Source organism: Eulemur rufifrons, chromosome 15 (genome assembly GCF_041146395.1).
Source record: "Eulemur rufifrons isolate Redbay chromosome 15, OSU_ERuf_1, whole genome shotgun sequence".
Lineage (NCBI taxonomy): Eukaryota > Metazoa > Chordata > Mammalia > Primates > Lemuridae > Eulemur > Eulemur rufifrons.
The window spans coordinates 13,746,335-13,772,376 of NC_090997.1; the positions used below are offsets into that span (position 1 = coordinate 13,746,335).

General features: G+C 34.9%; 1 protein-coding gene across 1 annotated transcript in view; it reads right to left on the reverse strand.

Annotated features, from left to right (window-relative positions):
* The window catches only part of SUPT3H (SPT3 homolog, SAGA and STAGA complex component), a 427,271-nt gene that overhangs the window by 66,092 nt on the left and 335,137 nt on the right, over positions 1 to 26,042 (reverse strand). Inside the window, exons 7-10 of the mRNA XM_069487792.1 lie at positions 25,292 to 25,367; positions 20,115 to 20,227; positions 18,800 to 18,907; positions 903 to 1,013 (exon numbers count right to left, since the gene is read on the reverse strand). Coding sequence (XP_069343893.1) covers positions 903 to 1,013; positions 18,800 to 18,907; positions 20,115 to 20,227; positions 25,292 to 25,367 — 408 coding nt within the window. The remainder of the gene's footprint in view (positions 1 to 902; positions 1,014 to 18,799; positions 18,908 to 20,114; positions 20,228 to 25,291; positions 25,368 to 26,042) is intronic.

A 26,042-nucleotide genomic window follows, 5' to 3' on the forward strand; every position in this document is an offset into this window, starting at 1 on the left:
TTCTATGAACAAATAATACAGTAAAATCCACTCTTAGGTAAAAATTTATACTATGTTATATTCATTATTTATTTACTCATTTATTTATGTATCATGTTATACATATATATTCTGCATTGATATGTTAAAATAAAAGTGAATGTTAAAAAAAAGAAAATTTTACCATTCTACAGCTATATAAATCAAGCCTTACTTTCCAAATATCAAACCAGTTACTTATAAACAGAGAAGGACTTGAGAAACTTCTAGTAACATAAATAAAAATTTATTTTTAAAGGCCCACAAGATGAGCAGTTAATTAAAACGTAAACAAACACACACACACATACACACATACAAACACACACACACTTACTTTAGGTTGCTGAAATATCAAGTCTTTAGCTCCCCATTAAAAACAAAACAAAACCCTGATTATAAGCTTTCAAATCATTTGAAGATGTGAAAGACTGTCTGCATTTTTCAGCCCAGTTCAAAGCCAATAAAGAAATCATTTCTTCTTCTTCCAACTCAAAGTATGTTTAGAAGGACATCAGATAGAAGTGGTAATGCCAATCTAACCAGTTTTAAAATACAAAGTGCTTCTAGCAATATTTGGATACATATAATTTGACAAAAACGTTTTATAAACCTAAGCTTTGAAAAATAGAAAATATAAGCCCAAACAAAAGAGCTTAATTTGTAATTGAAAAAATAATATTTTGTAGGGAAAAAAAGCGACCTTCCAAAAAGAGACAAAAATGACTTTTATTTCCCAAGAGAATTATGCCACTTTTATACAACAAAATTACAGTCACCACAAATTGCTTTCAACAATTCCATTGCTTCTTCATTTAACCACTTGAAAATCAAAATTCTTTCAGATTATAAATATAACTTTTTATAACTCTGTTATTACGTACTGTGAATGGGGAAAGCGGGCCAATCTTGCGGCCGTACCGTCGAACGGCCTCTCTGATGTGGCAGGGCTGGATGGCATCGCTGTGAGCCTCAACACCACAGGCCGCAGTGCTCTGTGACAGAAAAACACATAAATTGTTACTAAATCAAAAACACACAACAGAACTACAGTGTATAAAATATGAAAATAAACCTTTATAAAATGGACCATTTTTTCCCTTAGGATGCACATCACTGCTGCCATATACTACATTGAAAAAAAAAGTTCCATTAACAAATCAAAGATGACTTTTACATGACCCCTTCCTAGCAGACCCACCAAATGTGATTTTTATGCCCACAATATTTCACCTAAGCCCGCATGTCAAGATACAGGAGAATACAGCCACTTACGCGCATATAAAAAGTGTCATGGGAGCTTGTTGAAAGAACCACAGGAAGTTATTTTTTTAAAAAAATTTTTAACATTTATTATTATAAATGTTTCTTGGGAGCTTCTTGGGAATATTTCTGAAATAACTTAAGGATCATCAACTTAAAATAAAAAATGTAAAATTGCTATATATTTATTTATCATAGTGGGAACTATTGTAAAAGATCATTTCAACTTGGTTCCTAATTTTCTAGATGTCTTTAGGACAAAACAGAAACAAAAACTTTCTATTCTAATCTGCCTAATTTGTAAAAAGCAGATTTGAAAGCACAAAAAGACATAAGAAAGAGAAAGATTATTTGCAATGAAAGTATGAATGCTACCTCAAAAAATGACAGAGTGTATATGGATATGTATGTAACATGATTTTTCAAAAATAATTAAAATGTCTCATGGTTCAATTGCAAGCCCTGACTTCCCAACTACCTTGGGTCCAGATCCCAATCCTATCAGTTACCAGCTCTGTCAAGTTTCATAATATCTAGGGCCTCAGTTTCCTCCTCTGTAAATTAGTATAACAATTATAACTGCTTTATAGGATTGTTGTGAAAATTAAGGGAGTTGCATTATATAAACAACTTAGAACAGTGCCCAATACATGTTAGCTATTAATATTATCAGGTTAGTATTTAAATAAAGTATTAAAAATGGAACCTCCATGTTCTTAAAATGGTAAGCTAATTTGCTACAAAGCACAATAGGTATCAGATGTCAGGTCATCACCCTTAAAGAATCAAGAGAAAGAAATATTCAACTTGAGTATTACTGTAACTGTGGTTTAGAAGTCATTTGTAGCCTATAATTAATATGTTTTTCTGATAATTACTACAATTTTTACCCTCATAATTCTTTGTAGGGAATATAACTCCATGGATAACAACCTCTATTGATAGCAATTTGACAAAATATTATCAAAATGAAAAAGTACAACCTCTTCAACTCAGCGGTTTCACCTGTAAAAACTTATCCTACAAATATATTACACAGATACAAAACAACATATATATACAAAGGTATTTATTACAGTACTAATTGGATTGATGAATTAAGAGTTAGTTCATCAGTGAGGGACTGGTTAATAAATTATGATACATCCATTCAAGAAATGGAAACCACAGCAATCACTAAAAAGAATGAAGCAGTTTCATACATATCCTGTGGAACTCTCTCTACAATATATTATGCGAAAAAAATACAAGGTATCCAACTGGGTGATACTATGTTACCAGTTGTTGAAAAAAAGGAAGGCCAAACATTGTATATCCATTTAAGCATAGAATATCCTGCAAGGGTATACCAAAAATCAGTTAACAGTGCTTATCTTTTGGAGGGTATATGGGAGGCTGGAGGACAGGGCTTAGAGGGAGAATTATTATTCATTGTATATCCTTCTCTACTTTTAAAGTACTTTTTAAAGCAACTGCATGCTTTTCTTATTACTAACTAGTAAAACAATTTAAAAGTGTCCACAAACCAGAGTGTCTGCTAATTATCCAAGCTGAACCTGAAATAAGACTTAAAATATAAAACAATACATATCTTGATTATTTTTTATTATTTTAACAAGATTTGAAATAAGTCAAATAAAACTTCAGGTATATTTCTCAACTTCATTCAAACAATAATCTATCTTCATTGTTTATAATAACATGGATTAAGTTATTTTAACCCTCACTTGGCACTGATATAAAAGTGGACAGGACTTCTTTGAGTGCTTTCTCAATTCTCATCACAAATTCTTTGTTTCAGTTGTAATATATTAGAATAAATGCAACTGCCAGGTCCCCAGATGTGGGTAAAGACTCTTTTGTGAGTTAATTCTGCTCCACGATATGAATATGACACAGATATTTACGAAGTAGGTTGAGGGTACTCTATACATTTGTGAAAATGCACGCAAATATTTAGCTGGATTTGGAATCTCAATAGAGTAAGTCTTCTAGTAGAAACTCAAGTGGAACCACAAAGAGAGAGATATCAAGAGGGGTCACTATCCTGTATACTAGGTGGAGTAAGAAGTTCCTGTGTGTTCCTCTATGGCATCTCCTAAATGCACTCCTTCTTTGCAAATTGTATTTATTTTTCATTTCTTTTCTCTATGGCCAATATAAATAATACTTTTCCTCTACATCCCCACATAAATTTGGTTTTGGTATGGAACATTTTAGTCAAAATCTCTCAGAACCTCTGCCATGGCAATTAAATAGGATTTGGGAACACTGAACCAGGAGCCTGCTGGAGTAAATAAATCTTCATGTTCTTTCAAAATTCACATGTTGAAATCCTAACCCCCAAGGTGATGTGGGGGCCTTTGGAGAGGTGATTAAGTCATGAGGGTGGAGCCCTCATGAGTGGTATTAGTGTCCTAATAAAAGAGGTCAGAGAAAGATCCCTCAACCCTTTCCCCATGCGAGGTCAGAGTGAAAAGATGACTATGAACCAGGAAGCGGGCCTTCACCAGACACTGAATTGCCAGTGCCTTGCTCTTAGACTTCCCAGCCTCCAGAATTGTGAGAAATACTTTCCTATTGTTTATAAGCCATCGAGTTTATAGTATTTTGTTACAGCAGTCCGAATGGACTAAGATAGTAGCATAAGTTAGAAACTACTTTGTGATTGCTATTTATAAGATATGGAGACAAGTAAGACAGCCTGGTCAAATCATGCTACCTTTGCCAAAAGGGAAATGTTACTTTATATAAAAATAAAAATATCCTATTTAATTAACAATGTCATTAGATTTTCCATTTTGCCAATTTCAGGTTCATTTGCTATAATTCAGCAACTGCTAACATTAGCATAATGAAGTTACCAAATGCACTTTTGCACTATCTTGATTTGCCCTTTGAGTTCTTTGGAAGGGAGCCTTTAAATCTGAAATGTTCTATTGCTAGTATTTTTTCACCTCAATAAATATCTTCACATCCCCTTCATCTGTCAATATCCAGTGCTTTACTGAGGTGCTCATAATCTGTTCAAATTAAAATTTTATCTCAAGTTTAGAATTTTGAATTAAGCAGTGACTCTAGAATTTTAATAATATTCTTCAAAATTCTTTTGGAAGAATTAACATTAAATTTAAATATTTATTCTCTGATATTAAGAATATTGTTATTTGCTATAATCACCTATGATGAGTGTTAGATTTATGTATGTATTCATCTTTCCCATCCTGATTATACCCACATTTTAGGATGTTCTTTAAATTTTCAACAACTAAACCTACGTATTTGACAAAATACTGAGTCCTGCTGTCCGTAGAGGGTTTGCAGAAATCTCTGGGGGGCCGAATTCTATATTTCCTTAAATAAAATATTAGCTCTTTGGTAAAGTTCTTCTCTGCATGTCAGGTCCTCTTCCTCTTGGCTGCACTCATATTCCATTCTTGTATTCTTCCATCTACTCTTTCTTTATGTCTTTTCAGCCAGAAATTGATGCTGGGTACTGGAAGTTGAAGTAGCATATGGAGTTCTACACATTTTCTGGATTTGACTATTGCCCCTCTGCTTGTCTTTGCTGGTTTCTTCAGAACAGAATCTCATAGCAGTTTGAACTCTCAACTGTGGTCAAGGAAGTTACATTAAAACTTGTGTTGGCCTTGGATCTCTTACAAATATGAGTACCTGTTCTGACTCTTTTCTTCCCAACTGAAAAATTCTTGGCAGGGTAGAGTGTCCCATCCTGTCTCAGCCTTCTCCTTAGCAGAGTCAATGTTTAAGAATGACCTAGAATCTCAGGTCTGCCTTCTTATTCTTTCCACATCTATAATATTAGGTGGACTAGATTTTTTGCTAAAATTGAAGTCTTAGGAATAACACATATTTCAGACTAGTGCAAATGAAAAGTTAGTATTACTATTACTATTATAACATTCCTGTCACTCGCTGACCATAAGGCTGATACATAAGCTGGCCAAGGAAGTGTCTTCTTTCTCCTTATTGTTGTATACAGGGCTTCATCCTTATAGAAAATTTCTTTTTAGATGAAGGCAGGCCATTCATTGGCCAAACAGTTTAGTATATAATATAGTTAATTTTTTCATTTCAAAGCTTAATTGAGATGGTAATTGTTAAAACTGTAGTTCTATATAACTGGGAAAAGCTTCTCTTCAACTAAGGAAATTAAAACTAGAAAAGTTATTTAAGGAGAGGACAAAAGAGAATCACTGTATTCAAGGATGCATACATTATTAAATTTGGATGGGACGCAAGAAATCATCCACTCTAAACTATTCCAACTCCTACCCCATTTTATAGATGAGAGAGTGAAGATAAGGACATGCTCAAGGTTACAACAGTAGTGTTACAGATATGGCTATACATCAAATCTCTTGGTTTCTAGTAGACAGAGCTGGTATATATTAAGTAGTAGAGACTTTATTGTTTTATGTAGAATGTATTGTACCATGATATCACCACAGATGAAGTTTCCAGTGAGTAAAACATCAAAATATATTGAGTAAGAATATAGAAAGATGTGCATGACTAAGTAGAAAATAATTAGTGTCTTTGAAATGGGGCATTATTAATTCTGATGTCACTAATTCCAAATGTAGGAGAAATCAGACATGGACTGGGCTAATACTTATTTTACTCAGGAAACCTTTGCCATAAAATAAAATTTAATGGTTTTCAACAAGATCAGGAGAAAAATGTTTAAATGTTCAAGAGAACAATTTCAAGAATTTCCAAAAATTTATAAAGAATTATTTTATGTATATATAATCTCTAGGTTAATTACAACTCCTTCTCACATACTTTGTAAAGAAAATCCACGAAGAGGTCTTTTGGGTAACATTTTATGATAGTTGGTAACAATGTTACTGAATGAGCTGAAATTCTTTAAAACTACTTTACAATAGAAAAATTCCTTGTAGTTTAGACTGACTCTTAATAAATAAGCAGTGAGCTCTGCTGTTTTGTAAATGAAAGGGGAAACCAGAAATGAGACTGAAATTTAAATTTGCTTACTATGAACTATAAGATTATATCTTGGCATGATTCTACTACTTGTAATGGTAAATAGCTCTTACTGTACCAAGGGAATTTTAGACAAAAGTAGAAGCTTTGAATAAATAATAACAAAACCAAGCACACAAAAGCACTGGAGACTGATCAAAAGCAGGCAGCAGCTGGAAAGGGGAGTGCCTACTTTTAGAAGAAGGGAATGGTAGTAGGTTGAGTTTCCTGTTTTTCCCATTTTAGCCTAAGGGCAGGATCCAATAAGTCTGGAGGATAGCTAAAACACAACCTTAGAGGCTTGACAAACTAGAGGCCAAGTTTGGGGAAATCACAGTAGGTGTAAAGAGAGAAAGGAAATCCCAAAAAGGACAAAATGAAAAAGGGTGCCATCCATTTCATGTTAATGGATGTTATGGTCAAACTACTGAAAATCAAAACTAAAGATACAATTCTGAAAGCATCTAGAGAAAACAATACATGACATATAACAAAAAATAATATAAATCTACTAACTCAATAAAAAAACAATATAAATCTACTGATTAAAAACAATGGAATGACATTACACTGCTGAAAAATAAAACTTTCAACTCAGACTTCTATATCCAGTGAAATATCTTCTAAGAATGAAAGAAAAGTAAAGACACTTTCAGAAATATGAAAACTAAGATAATAACCTGCACTACAACAAATATTAAACAAAATTCGGCAGAACACAAAAGAAAAATGATACTAGAAGAAAACTTCAGTCATTAAAAAGAAATAAAGAACAATGGGAATGGTAAATATTAAACTCTATTTTTTCTCTTAGTTTCATTAAAATACATTTGATTATTTAAGGCAAAATTACAGTATTGTGGTTTATAACATATATAGATGTAATATGTATAACAATTATAGCCTAAAGGACAGGAGTAAAGTAGATGGACTTACATATAAATACAAGAGTCTTACCATTTCTGTGAGTGAAACTCACAACTCCAAGTACACTGAAAATTTACAGGTGTACATTATAATCCTTAGCATAATCAACAGAAAAAAGGATATAAAAAGATATTACAAAGAAATCAATATCTAAATTAAAATAAATTTCTAAAAAAGAATAGTTAACCCAAAAGAAGACAGGAAAGAGAAACAAAGAAACAAAAAATAAAGGGAATAAGCAGAAAACAAATAGCAAAATAGTCAACCTATATCCAATGACATGAATAAATACTTTAAATGTCACAGAATTATAGACTACAATTAAAAGATACAGGCAGAGGCCGGGCGCAGGGGCTCACACCTGTAATCCTAGCACTCTGGGGGGCTGAGGGGGAGGATCACTTGAGGTCAGGAGTTTGAGACCAGCTTGAGCAAGAAAGAGACCCTGTCTCTACTCAAAATAGAAAAATTAGCTTGAGCTCAGGAGTTTGAGGTTGCAGTGAGCTAGGCTGACTCTAGCCCAGGTGACATAGTGAGACTCTGTCTCAAAAAAAAAAAAAAAAAAAAAAAAAAAAAAAAGATACAGGCAGAAAAAAAGGATAAAGAAGCAAGACCCAACTATTTGCTGAGTATAAGAGATGAACTTTAAATATATCATATTTACCTTTAAATACAGGCACATCTCCTTTCATTGTGCTTTGATTTATTGTGCTTTATGGATATAGTGTTTTTTACAAATTGAAGGTTTGTGGCCAACCTGTGTTGAGCCAGTCTATTGGCACCATTTTTCCAATAGCATGTGTCCCACTTCGTGTCTCTGTGTCACATTTTGGTAATTCTTGCAATATTTCAAATTTTTTCATTATTATTGTATCTGTTATGGTGATCTGTGATCAGTGATCTTTGATGTTACTATTGTAATTGTTTGTTGTGTCCACATAAGACAGCAAAGTTAATCAATAAATGATGTGTGTGTTCTGACTATTCCACCAACTGGCTGTTCACCACCCTCCCCTGCCCCCATCGCTCTCCCTTCTCCTCAGGCCTCCCTATTCCCTGAGACACAACAATATTGAAATTAGGACAATTAATAAACCTACAATAGCTTTTAAGTATTCAAGTCAAAGTAAGAGTCACACATCTTTCACTTTCAGTCGAAAGCTACAAATGATTAAACTTAGCTAATGAGGAAGCATGTCAAAAGCTGAGATAGGTCAAAAGCTAGGTCTCTTGCACCAAACAGTTAGCCAAATTGTGAATGTAAAGGAAAAGTTCTTGAAGAAAATTAAAAGCACTACTCCAGTGAACACATGAATGATAAGAAGGTGAAACAGTCTCACTGCTGATACGGAGAAAGTTTGAGTGGTCTGGATAGAAGAAACCAACCACAACATTCCCTTAAGCCAAAGCCTAATCCAGAGCAAAGCTCTAACTCTCGTCAATTCTATGAAGGCCAAGAGAGGTAAGGAAGCTGCAGAAGAAAAGTTGAAAGCTACCAGATGTTGGTTCATGAGATTTAAGAAAAGTTGCCATCTCCACAAGTAACCATCTCCACAACATTAAAGTGCAAGGCGAAGGAGCGAGAGCTCATGTAGAAGCTGCAGCAAGTTATCCAGCAGATCTTGCTAAGATAAATGATGAAGGTGGCTACACTAGACAACAGATTTTCAAAGTAGCTGAGATAGTCTTCTATTACAAGAAGATGCCATCTAGGACTTTTGTATCTAGGAAAGAGAAGTCAATGTCTAGCTTCAAAGTTTCAAAGGACAGGCTGACTCTCTTGTTAGGGGCTAATACAGCTGATGACTTTTAAGTTGTAGTCAGTGCTCACTTACCATTCTGGAAATCCTAGGGAATTTAAGACTTAGGCTAAATTTACTCTGCTTGTGTTCTATAAACAAAGCCTAAATGATAGCACATCTGTTCATAGCATGTTTTACTGAATATTTTAAGCCCACTGTTGAGATCCACTACTCAGACAAAAACGATTCCTTTCAAAATATTCTGCTCACTGCCAATGCACCTGGTCACCCAAGAACTCTGATGGAGATGTACAGGGAGATAAATGTTTTCATGCCTACTATCATAACATCTATTCTGCCGCCTAAGGATCAAGCAAGTAATTTCAACTTTTAAATCTTATTATTTAAGATACACATTTTTTGAGGCCATAGCTGCCACAGACAATGATTCCTCTGATGGATCTAGGCAAAGTAAACTGAAAACGTTTTGGAAAGGATTCACCATTCTAGATGCCATTAAGAACATTTGTGATTCATGGGAGGTGGTCAAAATGTCAACATTACCAGGCGTTTGGAAGAAGTTGATTCCAACCCTCATGGATGACTTTGAGGGCTTTAAGACTTCTGTGGAGGGAGTAACTGCAGATGTGGTGGAAATAGTAAAAGAACTAGAATTAGAAGTAGAGCCTGAAGATGTGACTGAATTGCTGCAATCTCATGATCAAACTTGAACTGATGAGGAGTTGTTTCTTATGGATTAGCAAAGGAAGTGGTTTCTTGGGATGGAATCTACTCCAGGTGAAGATGTTGTGAACACTATTGAAATGACCAGAAGGAATTTAGATATTCCATAAACTTAGTTGATAAAGCAGCAGGAGGGATTGAGAGGATTGACTCCAATTTTGATAGAAGTTCTGCTAAGCGTAAAATGCTATCAAACAGCATCTCATGCTACAGAGAAATCTTTCGTGAAAGGAAGGGTCAACCAATGTGGCAAACTTCACTGTTGTCTTATTTTTCAAAAATTGCCACAGCCACCCCAACCTTCAGCAACCACCACCTTGATTAGTTAGCAGTTGCAACATCGAGGCAAGACCCTCCAATACCAAAAAGATTAGAAGGCTCAGGTGACCATTAGCATTTTTAGCAATAAAGTATTTTTGAATAAGGTATGTACATTGTTTTCATAGACATAATACCATTGTACACTTACTGACTACAGTATAGCGTAAACATAAGTGTTACATGCACTGGGAAATCAAAAAACTCATGTGACTTGCTTTACTGTGATATTCACTTTTATGTGGTTGTGTGGATCCGAGCCTACAATATCTCTGAGCTATGCCTGTATAAAGATACAAATACATTGAAAAAAACATGGATAGAAAACATACACCATGTAAACAGTAATTGCAATAAGGCTGGAATGGCTATACCAGCCAGTTAAACAGACTTTGGGACAAACAGTATTTTCAGTGAGAAAGAGAGATTTTACAGAGATAAATAGTGAGATATTCCTTGTTCATGGATTGTGGACTTAGTATTGCTAACATATTCATATTCCAAACTGATTTAAGCATTCAACACAATCCCTTTCAAAATCCCACCAGGTTTTTCTTTTTCCTTTTTCTTTGGTAGTAACTAACAAGCAGATTCTGAAATTTATATAAAAATGTGAAAAACATAGCATATCCATATTAAGCTTGAAAAATAACAAAGTTTGAAGACTTACACTACCTGCCTTAAGACCTATAATAAAGCTACAGTAATCAAGATAGGGTGATACTAGCAAAAGAACTAATAAATAAATTGATAAAGCACAATTGAAATTCCAGAAATAAATCCCTATTAGTATATTGTCACTTGATTTTCAATAAATCTGTCAAAGCAATGGTGCTTTTCTCCCATTGGATGGGAGAAAAGAAAGTCTTTTCAACAAGCAGCTCTGCAATAACTCTATATCCATAAGAAACTGAATTTGATTTCAACTCAGACAATATACAAAAGTTAATTTGACCAGATTAATAGAACTAAATGCAAAAACTAAAGCTGTAAGACTTCAAAAGAAAACACAGGGGAATATCATCATGACCTGAGAGCAACCAAAGCTTTCTTAGACAGGACACAGAAAGGCAATAAACATCTTTTAAAAATTGGATAAATCAGACTTTATCAGAAATTCAAAATTTCTGCTCATCAAAGGATACCACTATGACAATAAATAGGTAAGTACAAACTGAGAGAAAATATATGAAAAACATGTATTTGACAAAAGACTTTTATCCAAGATATATAAAGAACTCATGCAAATTGGTAATAAAAGCCAATTTCCTCTCCCTCCAAAGAATTGGATAAAGGACTCGAAGAGATACTTCTCTGAGGAAGACATATACAAATGGCCAATCAGTACATAAAAACCATTAGTCATCAGGGAAATGCACACGCAAACTATAATGAATTACCAGTAAACATTCATCAGAATGGCTAAAAGTAAAAACACGGACACCATCAAATGCCAATGAGGATGTGGAGCAACTGGAACTGTTATAGATTGTCAGTGGAATTATAAAATGGTACAACTTTTTTGGAAACAAAGTCTTGCGGTTTCTTTAAAAATTTAGCACATATTTAACTCTAAGACCCAGCAATTTCATTCCTAGCTTTCTACCTAAGGAAAATGGAAGTCTTTTTCCTTAAAGACTTATATAAGCATATTCATAGCAGGTTTACTCATAATACTTTAAAAACTGGTAACAGCCCATATATTTACCAACATGAGAATGAATAGACTGATATAGCTATATAATGGAATATAAGTTAGCAATAAAGAGGAATAAAATATACTTATAAACAGGAATATAATTATACCGAAAAAATACAAATTTCAAAAACCTCCTGAGTGAATGAAATTTCACATAAAAGAGTACATACTAAATTCTTTTTATATGAACTTCTAAAACAGAAGAAACTAATCTATGATGAAAAAATCAGAACACTGGTTGCCTAAGGATGTGTCAGGAATTGACAGGGAGGAAGCATGAAGGAATTCTGAGCTGACAATGGTGTTCCATATCTTAATAGCGTTTTAGAAAAAACAGGTTTATACATTTATCAAAATTCATCAAATGGTACACTTAAGAGTAAAGTGGTTCACTGTGTGTAAATTTTACCTTTAAAAAACCCCATAAATTATACATAATATAGAGTTTAGGCATGAAATGTACTGATGTCTAAAACATATTTTGCAGTATGTTAAAAAAAATAAGATGAACTGATAGATGAACAGATATAGTAAATGTTAATACAGTAAATATTTAGTATTAATAAATACAGTGAAAATATAGTAAAATGTTAATTGTAGAATCTAGGTGGTAGAGATAGGGTGTTGACTCTATAGCTCTTTTAATTTCTGTATGCTTGAAATTGCTTATAATAAAATGTTAGGGAAAAAAGTCAATATTTTGCATTATCCAGAAGAAAGCTCTTAAAAAGGTGTTAGTAGAAGCCATTAAGTACGGTTGATTGTAAATTAGCTTCTTCTAAAAATATGACTGAGAAAAACAGAGCACATTTTTCAGATCTTTGAAAAGAACTCAGATCCTTTCACCTCTGCACCAGAAAAATAATTATCATTGATCTTCTTTCTTTTCCTTTGCTTGGTTTTAGCTGAGTCTTGTCTAGCACTGCCATTCTCTAGGGATCCTGATGCAGTTTTCCCTGAGTCCTCTGATTCAGATGATGGAGCTGTTGGTGTAGGACGAGGTGCATTCTCAGGAGAGTCTGGGGCAGGACTTCATGCAAGACCCCTGCCTAAACAGGCATGGCTTTGAAATCAAGTGACCAGGCCTTCTACTGGCATTAGATTTTCTTTAGTATCTCATGAATCTAATGCTACTTGCAGCTTACAAATGTGAAATTTATTCTTCTCTAGTTCATAGAAATGATACCCGCATCTTGCCCCAAGGATCTAAATATGTTAATTTTTAATCTGTGTATGCATTCAGACAAATCAGAATTCTTCATGTACAGCTTCTAAAACTTATGATTTTGTCAGATACAGACATTTCTATTTGGAATTTCTGCTAGCATTTTAAATTTACAAGTCTCAAAAGGAACTCCTACACTTTCTTCCCAAACCAGATGCCTTTTAGACATTATTTGTGTTAATGGAGACCAGCATTTTCCTAGTAACTCAAACTCAATGCCCTAAAATAAATGCAGATTACTCCAGACATTCTTACAAATCTCTTTCCTTCCTTCCTTCCTGCTTTCTTTGGCCATCACGGCAAGTCTGTTCTTTCTTTCATGTAGAAGTACTTCAGATGTTTGAAGATTTTTATTTCATAGCCTCTTCTTTTCTATGGTCGCATACCCCAAGTTCCTTCAACCACTTATTATGAGACCTGTTTTTAGGTTCCTTCACACACCTGCTCCCCTCCCCTATTACTCTTCTTTAGACATGCTCCACTGTGTCAATGTCCATCCTATAGGATGGTGCCTAAAAATTAAAGATAAAAAAAAAAAAAAATCCCTTATCAGTCAGGTCACAATATCAGCTCTTAAGAAATTTATAGGCAAATAGTCTCTGTCATGTATGGCAATATTTATCTACACGTTCCTCATCCTATCTACCATTCTAACCACACTATCTATTGGCCCTTAAGTCTCTATAATGTATTTAAAAAATGGCTGGGCACAATGGTTCATGCCTGTCGTCCCAACAACTCAGGAGACTGAGGCAGGAGGATCGCTTGAGCCCAGGAATTTGAGGCTGAAGTACATTATGACTGCACCTATGAATAGCCACTGCATTCCAGCCTTGGCAATATAGAGAGACCCCATCTCTTAAAGAAAAAACATTATGTTAGACTTTACAAAATGCCTTGTTGAAATTCAGACACTGGTTTCAACAGTCTTTCCTTGATCTGCTTACCTAGAAACACTATCTAACAAGAGGGAATGAGGTTAATCTGGTTTGATTTGTTTCTGAAAAAACAAGATAGCTCTAGAGATCATTGCTTCATGTACATAAACAATGTTTAAAAAAAGTATCAACAAGAGAAGGAAATCAAGGGCAGGCAAATGGGGGCAGAAGAGGTCAAACTGTCGTTCTTTGCTGACGATATGATCTTATATCTAGAAAACCACAAAGGTTCTGCCATGAGACTACTGGAATTGATAAATAAATTCACCAAAGTCTCAGGTTACAAAATCAATGTACAGAAATCAGTAGTATTCCTATATACCACAACAGTCAAACTGAGAACCAAATGAAAGACTCAATACCCTTCACAATAGCAACAAAGAAAGTAAAATACCGAGGAATATATTTAACTAAGGAAGTAAAAGACCTCTTCAGGGAGAACTATGAAACACTGAGGAAGAAAACAGCAGAGGACATAAACAGGTGGAAAACCATACCATGCTCATGGGTTGGCAGAATCAACACTGTTAAAATGTCTATACTACCCAAAGTGATCTACAGATTCAATGCAATCACTATTAAAATACCAACATCATTTTTCATAGATCTAGAAAAAATAATTCTACGCTCTGTATGGAACCAGAGAAGACCCCCTACAGAAAAAGCAACCTTAAGCAAAAAGAATAAATTGGGAGGCATCAATTTACCAGACTTCAAGCTATACTACAAGGCTATAGTAATTAAAACAGCATGGTACTGGCACAAGAACAGAGACATAGACCAATGGAACAGAACTGAGAACACAGATATAAAACCATCCTCATATAGCCATCTCATATTTGACAAAGCAGACAAAAACATACACCGGGGAAAAGAATCCTTATTCAATAAAAGGTGCTGGGAAAACTGGATAGTCACACGTAGAAGACTGAAATAGGATCCACACCTTTTACCTCTCACAAAAATCAACTCACGGTGAATAACAGACTTAAACCTAAGGCATGAAACTATAAGAATTCTAGAAGAAAATGTTGGAAAAACTCTTCTAGACATTGGCCTAGGCAAAGAATTTATGAAGAAGACCCCAAAGGCAATCACAGCAACAATAAAAATAAATAAATGGGACCTGATCAAATTAAAAAGCTCTGCTGAGGAAACTATCATGGAGCAAACAGACAACCTATAGAATGGGAGAAAATATTTGCATGTTACACATCTGATAAAGGGCTGATAACCAGAATCTATATAGAACTCAAGAAAATCAGCAAGAAAAAAATCAAACAACCCTATCAAAAAGTGGGCAAAGGACATGAACAGAAACTTTTCAAAAGAAGATAGACTAATGGCTAACAAACATATGAAAAAATGCTGAACATCTCTAATCATCAGAGAAATGCAAATCAAAACCACAATGAGATATCACTTATCTCCAGTGAGAATGGCCTTCATCAAAAAGTCTCAAAACAATAAATGTTGGTGTGGTTGCAGAGAGATAGGAACACTTATACACTGCTGGTGGGACTGCAAACTAGTACAACCTCTGTGGAAAGCAATATGGAGGTACCTCAAAGAGAAACAAGTAGAACTAGCATTTGTCCAGCAATCCTATTACTGGGCATCTACCCAAAAGAACAAAAGACATTCTATAAAAAAGACATCTGCACTTGAATGTTTATAGGAGCACAATTCACAACTGCAAAGATATGGAAACAACCCAAGTGCCCATCAATACATGAGTGGATTAATAAAATGTGGTATATGTATACCATGGCATTCTACTCAGCCACAAAAAACAATGGTGATGTAGCACCTCTTGTATTTTCCTGGATAGAGCTGGAGCCCATTTTACTAAGTGAAGTGTCACAAAAATGGGAAAACAATCACCACATATACTCACCATAAAATTGGTTTTAACTGATCAACACTTAAGTGAACATATAGCACATATAGTCATGGACTGTCGGGCAGATAGGAGTGGGGAGGGGGGATGGGTATATACATACCTAATGGGTGCGGTGCGTACCATCTGAGGATATGCTTAAAGCTCTGAGTTGGGTGGGGCAAAGGCAATATAAGTAACCTAAACATTTGTACCCCCGTAATATGCTGAAATTAAAAAAAGAAAAAAAAAGGAAAAAAAGAAAATAAAAAGAAAAGAAAAAAATCTAGAAAATTAACTTGAATTAATATTAAACTCGCTAATCTAGTATGAAGAATGTAAGCTTAACTAGCTTAGCTCCTCATTACGGTTAGTGGTCAAGAAAGATACTCCTTAAAATACAAAGCGTTGTATATTAACCCCATGCCTTGAGTTTCCAATTCCAATCCACTGTACACAGCACCACCACTTGGATCTTCTTAAAAACATCCTTTCGAATTCACCACCCTTCAGCGAAGAAACCTTTAACTGTTCCTTAATAACTCTAGCAGTCTAACACCCTATGCAATCTGAGCCTGAATTTCCTTTCCTTTCTTTTTTATTTCTTTGTGACAAGGTCTTCCTCTGTTGCCCAGGCTAGAGTGCAGTTGGTGTCATCAGAGCTCATTGCAACTTCAAACTCCTGGACTCAAGCCTCCTGAGTAGCTGGGATGACAGGTGCACATGCCACCATGCCCGGCTAAGGTTTCTATTTTTTGTAGAGGCTAATGTTTCTATTTTTTGTAGAGACGGGGTCTCACTCTGTTGCTCAAGCTGGTCTCAAACTCCTGGCTTCAAGTGATACTCCCACCTCAGCCTCCCAAAGTTGAGCCTTAATTTTCTAATTGAACTTCCTACTATTCCTCCTCAATGAATCTTTTGCTTGAATATTTTAAACACAGTTGGGCTTTTTCCCTTGTACAATGGTACTTACGCTGCCTCTGAGTCCTCGAGTATTCTCCCCTCTACTACCTTCTCATCAAAGTCCTATCTTCTTTAACATTCAGCCGCTCAGCTTCTGAAGTCTTTGATTATAATTACAAATGTTTTTATTTGTTTGTTTGACTTCTGCACTTTCTGTCCGGGTCACTCATCGGGAAATTAGGTTGCTGATTTTGTCAGGTGTTAAATGGCAGGAAGGAAGACTTCCATTCTCTCTGAATGTTCACTTTGACTACCAGTCACAGGGGAGGAAGGGTGTATGCCAGCCAGGGAAAAGCCAGGGTTTTTACTAACATATTTTGTCAGGATGCTCTCTCACACTCATGCTCCCACCTCCCAGAGAGCCCAGGAAATCCAGCACACATGGGACCTTTCTCTCAACTGCTGGGTAGCTGGGAACAGCGGCTGTGGTTGCTAAGCAGTTGCCCAGGGCAGCTTGGCCACCCTTGAGAACCAAGAAAGGGGAGGAAATAAAGAGTTTTCCTAGCCATGCAAGCAATCACTTGAACGTTAAAAGAAAACTAGTCTTGTTATGTTCACAGTAAATTTCCTCAATTAGAAATGTTACAACAAATTTGTCTGATGTTAATGGAAAGCATACTTATACACATATTCATAAAGTGAACATGCATCAAAGACATTTTAAAGAGTGTTCTTTGACATCATAATTTGGGTTTGTAACATAAACAAAACAAATAGTGTTTAATCAACTAAGTAAGCTTTAGGGACTTTTAAAGTATGTTGACTGATAATGATGTATTTCTTTTCTAAGAAAAAAATGGATTTTTTAAAGGGCATAAACATTTTAATCCCTACTTGAATAACAAAGCCAATCAAATTCTCCAAGGGGTATAAGAAAATGTCAAATTGACTTTTGGTTTTTTTAATAAGATGCTATATAGGTTATATATCTTAATACATTTTGTAAGTATCCTAGAGCAGAGATACTTAAACCCAGGATCCATAGGGTTCACAGATCCCTTCAATCCACAGGGCTTCAGAGGGTCTCTGAACAACCTGAAATTATATGCAAAATCTGTGAATATGTTTATAGAGAAAAGGTTTATAGGTTTTATCAGATTCTCAAAGGGGTCTGTGACCTAAAAAAGATTATAACTACTTCTTAAAGACTATTTGAGTCACAATCCTCACCTATAGATACTAATAAGAGTAGATATTTGTAATTAAGGTATAGACACAAAACAGGGCTTAGCCATTTTCAGGTTATACATTTCATCCAGCTTGATCCAAAACTCACTTCACAATTATGCATGCAGATGTTAACCTTCTTGCTGTCTTTTCTATGGTTATTAGGTTGAATTATATGAAAATGCCATTTTTGTTAGTAAAAAAGGTCATAAATATTGGCAAATACATTCAATATATTGTAATACATTTCTAGTTTTTAGGCACATGCTGCTTATAGAGAATATTTTGTACACTAAAAGTGGTGCACAGTTATTACACAAAGCCTTAAAATTGGCAAGAAGGCTCTATGGTCCCCATAGGTAGAGATCCCAGCAGCAGAAACCGGATCTGAAAAGGATATTATTTTCACATAGTAGGGTCAATCTAAAAACTGAAAATAAATGGAGCCAAACTTCTTTAAATCATGTTTACAGACAAATCAATAATTGAAATAGAAAGCTATCAATAAATGCCAGGAATTATTATTATAGCAATAATTAATTACCCTCTCAATCTTTTGAAGTACAATGAAATAAATAACTTTTCCAACATTATTCAATTATCTAAACTAGCTTTCATCTCCTAAATAAATAAGAAGTCCTCTGTAACTATCCTTTTCATTGAAAGGCTAGGAAAGCTAAGTGAGGCAAGAAAAAGGTGGGAAAAAAAATCACTGTATTAAATGGATTGTCAGGGCCATGCACATAGTAAGGGCTCAATAAATAGTTATTTGAATGTTGAATGTTTTCTGAGTAAAAGCTATACATTTCTGTATAATTTGTTTTCAAAGAACTACTAATATAAATGGCAGATGTGACAAAATCCACAGATGTGTTACATACACACAGACTTTTTTGTGATACTTACCTCAGCAGAGTTGTGATACTGAATGAAGGTTGCTGAAATGGCATGGCTGAAGGGGTCCCCTGCCTTCGTTACCATGTCCTGCCTCACAAGAAGAGCCAGATCCACTAACTAGAAGATCAGAGCAATGAAATAAAGTCACACAGCTGGAAGTAACCATGCATACCACCGAAGCAATACATTTCTTCATTTGTTTTGAGACAGTGTCACGCTCTGTTGTCTGGGCTAGAATGCATCAGCATTATCATAGCTCACTGCAACCTCAAATACCTGGGCTCAAGCAGATCCTCTGCCTCAGCCTTCTGAGTAGCTGGGATTACAGGTGCAAGCCACCATGCCCAGCCTTAAGCAATACATTGTGAATGTGACTGATAATACTTTTTAACTAAAAATCTATATTGTGGACGTGAGCATACAGTTTCATCGACTGGTGAATGGACTTATCTGAATACAAATGATATTATTCTGAACTTCTAGGGGAGTAGCCCTCAAAATTTATTTAATAATCACTAACTAGTACAGATTACTAGGGCCCAAGCCCAGATATTCTAATTCAGTAGGTCTGCTCTGAGACCATAGTCTAGGACTGTGGTCCCCAACCCTAGTCTGTGGCCCGTTAGGGACTGGGCTACAAAGCTCTGCCCCTCCCATGGAAAAACTGTCTTCCATGAAACATAGGAAAGGCGGGGACACACAGCAGGAGGCAAGAAAGCAAAGCTTCATCTATATTTACAGCTGCTCCCCATTGCTCGCATCGCTGTCTGAGCTCTGCCTCCGCTCCCCACACCCCATCCCTGGGGAAAAATTATCTTCCATGAAACCAGTCTCTGGTGCCAAAAAGGCTGGGGACCACTGCTCTAGGAATTTGTATTTTAAACAAGAACCAAGGAGATGCTGATGACTCTGTTCTAAAGACCATACTTTGAGAAACTCTGTTAGAGGGCAGTGATTCCAGACTCAGAATTTGGTAAGCACTCAGTTCATCTCACATACCTAGGAAGGTTTTTTTCAAAGCTCGAAAATAATCTCCAAACAAGGCAGATGTGGACTTTGCATTCAATGCCAAGAAAGAGTATGCAGGAATTCCATTTCTGGTTAGGATAAAACTGCAAGAAACAGTCTTTTTTAATCCTAACACCTGCCAGCACTGAGGATGCAAAGAAACATAATTGAACTAAATTCTAGAAAATGATAGAATTGTTACAGGAGAGAACTCATGGCTGTCATTCCTGGTAGAGCAGCTGGTAGAACTGATCACGGACAGAGATAAGGAAAAACCAGCCATGTGTGGCCTGATGTGACAGATTAGAATTCTTACCTGTGCCACAGTTTCATATGCTAAATATGCCAGAATTTCCATAGCGACAACATTGGGTTTTATCTCCATACTGCTGCAGTCCAACCAGTCTCGAAATTTGGAAGCTTTCTTAGCTAGCCATTAAAAAAAACAAGTGTAGAAAATTTAATTTTTATAGTGTGTTAATATTGCACATTACTATCAAAAAATGAAAAATATGACTACTCAGAATTACACACAAAAAACAATATATATAAAATGCAATGTTTTTGAACTTTATTAATGTCTAGATGTTCTGGCCTCTAGCCCCAAGAAATCCAAGTTTTAACCCTTAGGTACAAAGCAACACAATGGTTGTTTTCAAGAAATCCCTTATGCATTTGGGTCTTTTATTTTGTAACTATGCTATATGACATAGTATACTAAACCACTTAAGGTTTAACACTTCTCACACTGTTTCAGAGTAAGTTACCACTGGCCATAGCTTATAACAATAGTTGGAAGATGTACTTGCTTGATGTAACTTTAATTTACCCTTAGGGAAAGAAAATCCTGTGAGAACCAACCTGTGATGAAAAAGGGAACATACAGAAATTGCATTTTTAATACTTTCCAAAATGTGTCTATTATTAGAATAGGCTCAAAGTTGTGAATTTAAAATTAATTGATATCTGGCCTGATCTAAGCATGTGATTACATTCCCTGATTACAAAGATGTCTAGATTCCTTAGCCTGACTCTCAAAACTATCCAGACTGATTCCAACCTGCCTTTACAACACTTTTCTATTAAACCATCACCTGGCCTTGAGTATAATCACTCCTGCTCCTTTCCTTCCATGGAATGCTCTCCCATCACTCTTCTTCCTTCACATGAATCCTTACCATACAGGCCAAAGGTATACTTTCCCCACTCTAACCATTCATTGAACACTTACATCATCAGATAGCCTTTCATGACTGCTAAAAATTTCTCCTCATGTCTCTGCAAACCTAACAGTACCAAGAATATACAGAACCAAGCACATAGGGAACCTTTAGTTAAATATCTTTAAACTGCCACAGTGTTAAGCAGTCTTAATTTGGTACAGGGCCTTCATTAGACATTATTAATTTCACTAGTAACCTAGAGGGAAAAGATTGATAGTAAAGATTTTATCAAATCTATAAGATTATCTTTTTTTAATAAAAATCCACTGATTATTCTTTTGATTAATCTGGTCCCAGAAGTCTATATAACACTTAACAATAACTCAAAGCATGATGTTTTGATCCTTCTAGATAGAATCTTCATGGATTCCACACACATAAGAGTTTTCTTTTAAATAAATCACAGAGGACATTAACTCTTGCTATCAAAGTGTATATCCAAAGCTGTCAAATGTGGCAGAATTATGATAATCCCCCTTAAAGCTATCTCCCCAAAGTAACCAATCTTCCAAATGCTATCTGACATGCAACATTCCATCTAAATAGTAAGCTGCAATAGCTCACAAACACTTGTTTAACATCTGTGGAATACCTCTGAAGTTAAGGTTAACAGGCAGCAATTTGGCATGATCAATAAAATGTACCTTATTCACTTCTCTTGACAGACCGTTAGTACAGAAACAGGTATTTTGTATTATGCTCTAAACAATTTATTTTAAAAGGGAGGGGAAGGATCATTATTAGTATTCAGTCAGATCTATCCACATAAACAAGATTCAGTAGCTTCATCACTAGATTATAAGTACTGAGAACGAAGGGACAAGGACCATGCATCCACCATTGTGCCCCCAGCACCTAGACTAGTGCCTGGTATTAGCAGACCCACAAGAAATATTTCTAGAAGAAATGACTGAATGAATGGATGAAAGAAAAAAATATTTCTTTAATAAAAAGGTAGGGTCCAAACTTTCCTATGCATCAAAAAGATGCACAGAGGTTCCATAAACCACTTGGGTTAGCACTATTCCACCAACAGGTGAAGATTCTCTGAGCTAATTCCGTCCTTGTCACCTAGAGAAGGATTGCTTCAGAGACTGGCCCTTCCAGTGTATTGCTGGTTCCAGCAAAGGAGGCATAGATACCCCTAGTCGTGACAGTTTGTTTTCATGAAGAGGTGAGGAGCCTCAGAATGAATGAGTTCCTTCTCCTTCGCCCCTCTTCCCAACGTATCAGCAAAAGGGTATTCTGGAAAGTGATTAACAATATAAACAGAGTCCTAAACAACGACCAAAAGTTCCTAGGATTATCAGCTTTCTGAAACTAACTGGGTTTTCAGTGTGTGCTAGACTTAAAATAACTTTACATAATAACTTCATATGGAAATTTAAGATTAGTTAATTTCACACACTTTTTATTCTTATTAATGATCACTAACAAAATTTAAATTTCTTACAATATTCCATTCTCTCATTCCTGCATACTATTTCACATCTAACCCATCCCTCTCACCAGTCTTTCTATTCCTGATCCTTTCCTCAGGGTTCTCTGTAATGCTCATTCCACTCTGAAGAAATTCCTCTGCGACTTCAACCTCTTCAAAATCACTTTTTGTATTAAATGAAAATAGCTTTCCTCGGAGAGCATGGTTTTCCTTGGAACCTTCCACAGTAGGGACTCCTTACTCCCTTCCTTCTACACATATTTCTGAGCAGCTACTGTTTGCCAGCCTGTTCGTTTTGCCAGATAGCAGAGGACCTGTAGGCAGTATCTTCATTCTCTTAGTTGCTCCCACAGGAAGAATACAAAACAACAAGTAGACTGACAGCAGACTTCTACCAACTGAGGCCAAAAGACAATGGATTTATGTTTTAACAAATAACTATAAGCCTGTAATTTCCTACCCAACTAAGCAATCATTTAAGTATGGGGGCAAAAATGAAGCCATTTTAAGACAAAAATGAGTGCTTTAAGCCCTTACAGAGCCTCAGGAAAAACAAGATCAGGCCAAGAAGGAAAGTTTAAATACTCATCAATTTTAAAAATTTTAAGTCAGGGATGCACAACAAAAATTAAAGATAGCAACTGAAATAATACACATAGAATATAGAATATACAAATTAGTAGAGGAAAAAATGAAATGAAGAAAACCCAATCAATCTAATAAAACATAGAAAATGAGGGAGAAAAGCAAATAAAAAAGCAAAATACATTTAAAACACAAAATAAGCCTATACAAACCCAAATGTATCAGTAATTAAATACATATAAACTGACCAATTAAAATACACAGAGCCTCTGTGATTGATTAAAAAGAAAATCTAGATATTAGTTGTTTATAAAAAACCAAATATAAAATAAAAAGTTGAAAGTAAAAGATCAGAAACTAATTTACCAATAATAAATTTTAATTATAAATCATGATTAAAGAAAGTTCTGTGAGTCAATATTAATATCAGATTTAAAAAGATGTTAAAGGAAATGATTGACTTATATAAATACAAAAACAAAAGATTAGTGAATTATATCAGTGTGCTAATATTATAGCTTACTCTAAGCCTATAAAATTATAGACTCATTATTTTAAAATATACCAGTAATCCCAGTGACTGATAAGACCAAATATTTAAGAAGACACTTAAGATCATAATTCCTATATCCTGGTAATTTATTAGAAGGAGAAGAATAAAAAGAGCCTAACATTCTGACCACTGTAGGAATGATTTCTGAATTTGCTAACCCACTTGGATTAAAGAATTCTCAATCACAGTATTTTATCACATAAAACAGATTCTTCCACCAAGATTCCATAATAGAGCACCCGTGGACACCATATAAACAAATATTTTAAAATGACCAAATCCTTCCCTTCTAAAGAAAAAAAAATCAAGCATAATATATTGTTTATACTATAATTATTTTATAAAGAAAGGGAAAATATCAATTTTTAATCTACTACAGTTTATTGAATTAAAAACAAAAAATGAAGTAACTAAAAATCAGATTTTCAAACAAAAGGCATATCATGAGACTTTAAGCCTATTATTAATAGTTTCAGTGTAAAATAATACTTCTGTTCCTTTAAGTGAATTAAATTTAAAATATGATTTTAAAAAACAGTTAAATTGTACTAAATGTTCTTTATAAACTGGAGATTTATACTTATAGACTTGAATGCCATTTTTAAACCTAAAAATTACAATACAAAAACCTCTCATTTGCTGAAATTGCCATGATCTGAAGTGCCATTTACTTAATGCTTCACAGATGTGTGATGCCAAGTTGTTAGTCAGATTGGAAAGTCTATTTAGTTAGAAAGAAAATCTTCTAAAACGTATTTTCCTATATTTTATTGACATTTACACGGGACACTACTTGAAATGTGTCATTTATTTGCACTTTGTAATACATAAAGAAGCTCTCGCTTTCTTTTTCCAAATCAAATATGCTGCTGTTATTGTGATCACATAATAGCTTTTCATTTAAAGACACCATTGTTTCCATAATCCCTCAGACCAGGGTCATGTGCTACTTTGTCATATTTTTAACTGGACTTTTCATCACACTTTCTCTTTGACCTTTACCCCAAGAACCTTAGTCATCACTGATCTGTTGCTGTAAGGATATTTTGCTACATAACCCAGCTCATTATCTTGAGTCTTTATGTAGTTTTAATAAGCTGGTATGCAGTGATGTGAAAGTACTAATTCTACCACTAGGTCATTAGTGTTATGAGAACTTGCACTAATGAATTTGGCTAATATTGAATGTATGCCACAGCAGGAGGTTAGACAAGAATGGAAGAGACTACTGATATGTTCCTTTGTGATAATATGAGCATGCATAAAGGAAAAGTTTAGTAACTATAATTAATATTGGGAGATTTTGAATGTCATGACTGTACTACTAGAGTCCTTTATGAGTCAAATACAATAAGAAATACTACTGTAAATATGACTAGGAAACAGTAAAAGAAATTCAAATGGGAATATTAAGAAAAATGGGATTTTTCTGACTAAAAGTAATGTGAACATGACACTCTGTATTACTAATATCCTTTAAAACTTACTGAACACTATTAATCGCAAAACAGTTGAATGTGGTAAAATCTCTTACAGGCTGCCCCACAATGCGGGTTGTTTCTATAACAGTTCTAACTATGCACATTATTAAATCCACCAATTGCTAAGAAACAGATTGTGTCACACTTTAGTACATCTATAATACGCAATGTCTTATACATATAATTAAGTAAACTTAAATGCTTACTTACAGAAACTTAATTGTCGACTTTCACAGAATTCTGCATATTGAGCTGAATCCATAATTCGAGTCTGTCTTTCAGCTCTCTAAGAGATAAAGACAAAGACGCAAAATTATTTAAGGCAAGTAGACTACTATATGTGTTTTCACAGCTTTAATTTAGAATTGAAGTACTATTTTCCTTTCCTTACTATAGAACTGCAGTCCCCACCCCCCGGGCCGTGGCCCAGTACCCGTCCATAGCCTGTTGGGAACTGGGTATCACCACGCATGGAAAAATTGTCTTCCATGAAACCGGTCCCCGGTGCCAAAAAAACTGGGGACCGCTGTTCTAGAAGAGTTTAGTAATATCATATAGCCCATGATACATAAAATTATGATCAGTAATAGTAGTTGTGAAGCTTGTTTCTTTTGGAAATACAGTTTAAAATGTTCTTTTTTGCTCCTTTGTTATTGAAACTACAACTAAAGAACCTCACTTCTTAGACTGTGCACTTCAACATTTTTTTACTTGTACCACCTTTTCAAAGGAGAAGAAAATGGTGAAATGGTGAAGGAATAAGAAACCAAACAAAAACTGTCATTAAACTGTTATTAACTATTATTGTCCATTTGCTTTAAAGTTGTGATTTTTCAATGTTAAAGTGGGAGTCAGCAAATGGAATCCATATATTTCCCCTCAGTTAGAATATGGGGCCAGAGTAACAAATCCATATTTCAGATTACAAAGAAAATAAAGAAAAAGGTAAACACAACACAGA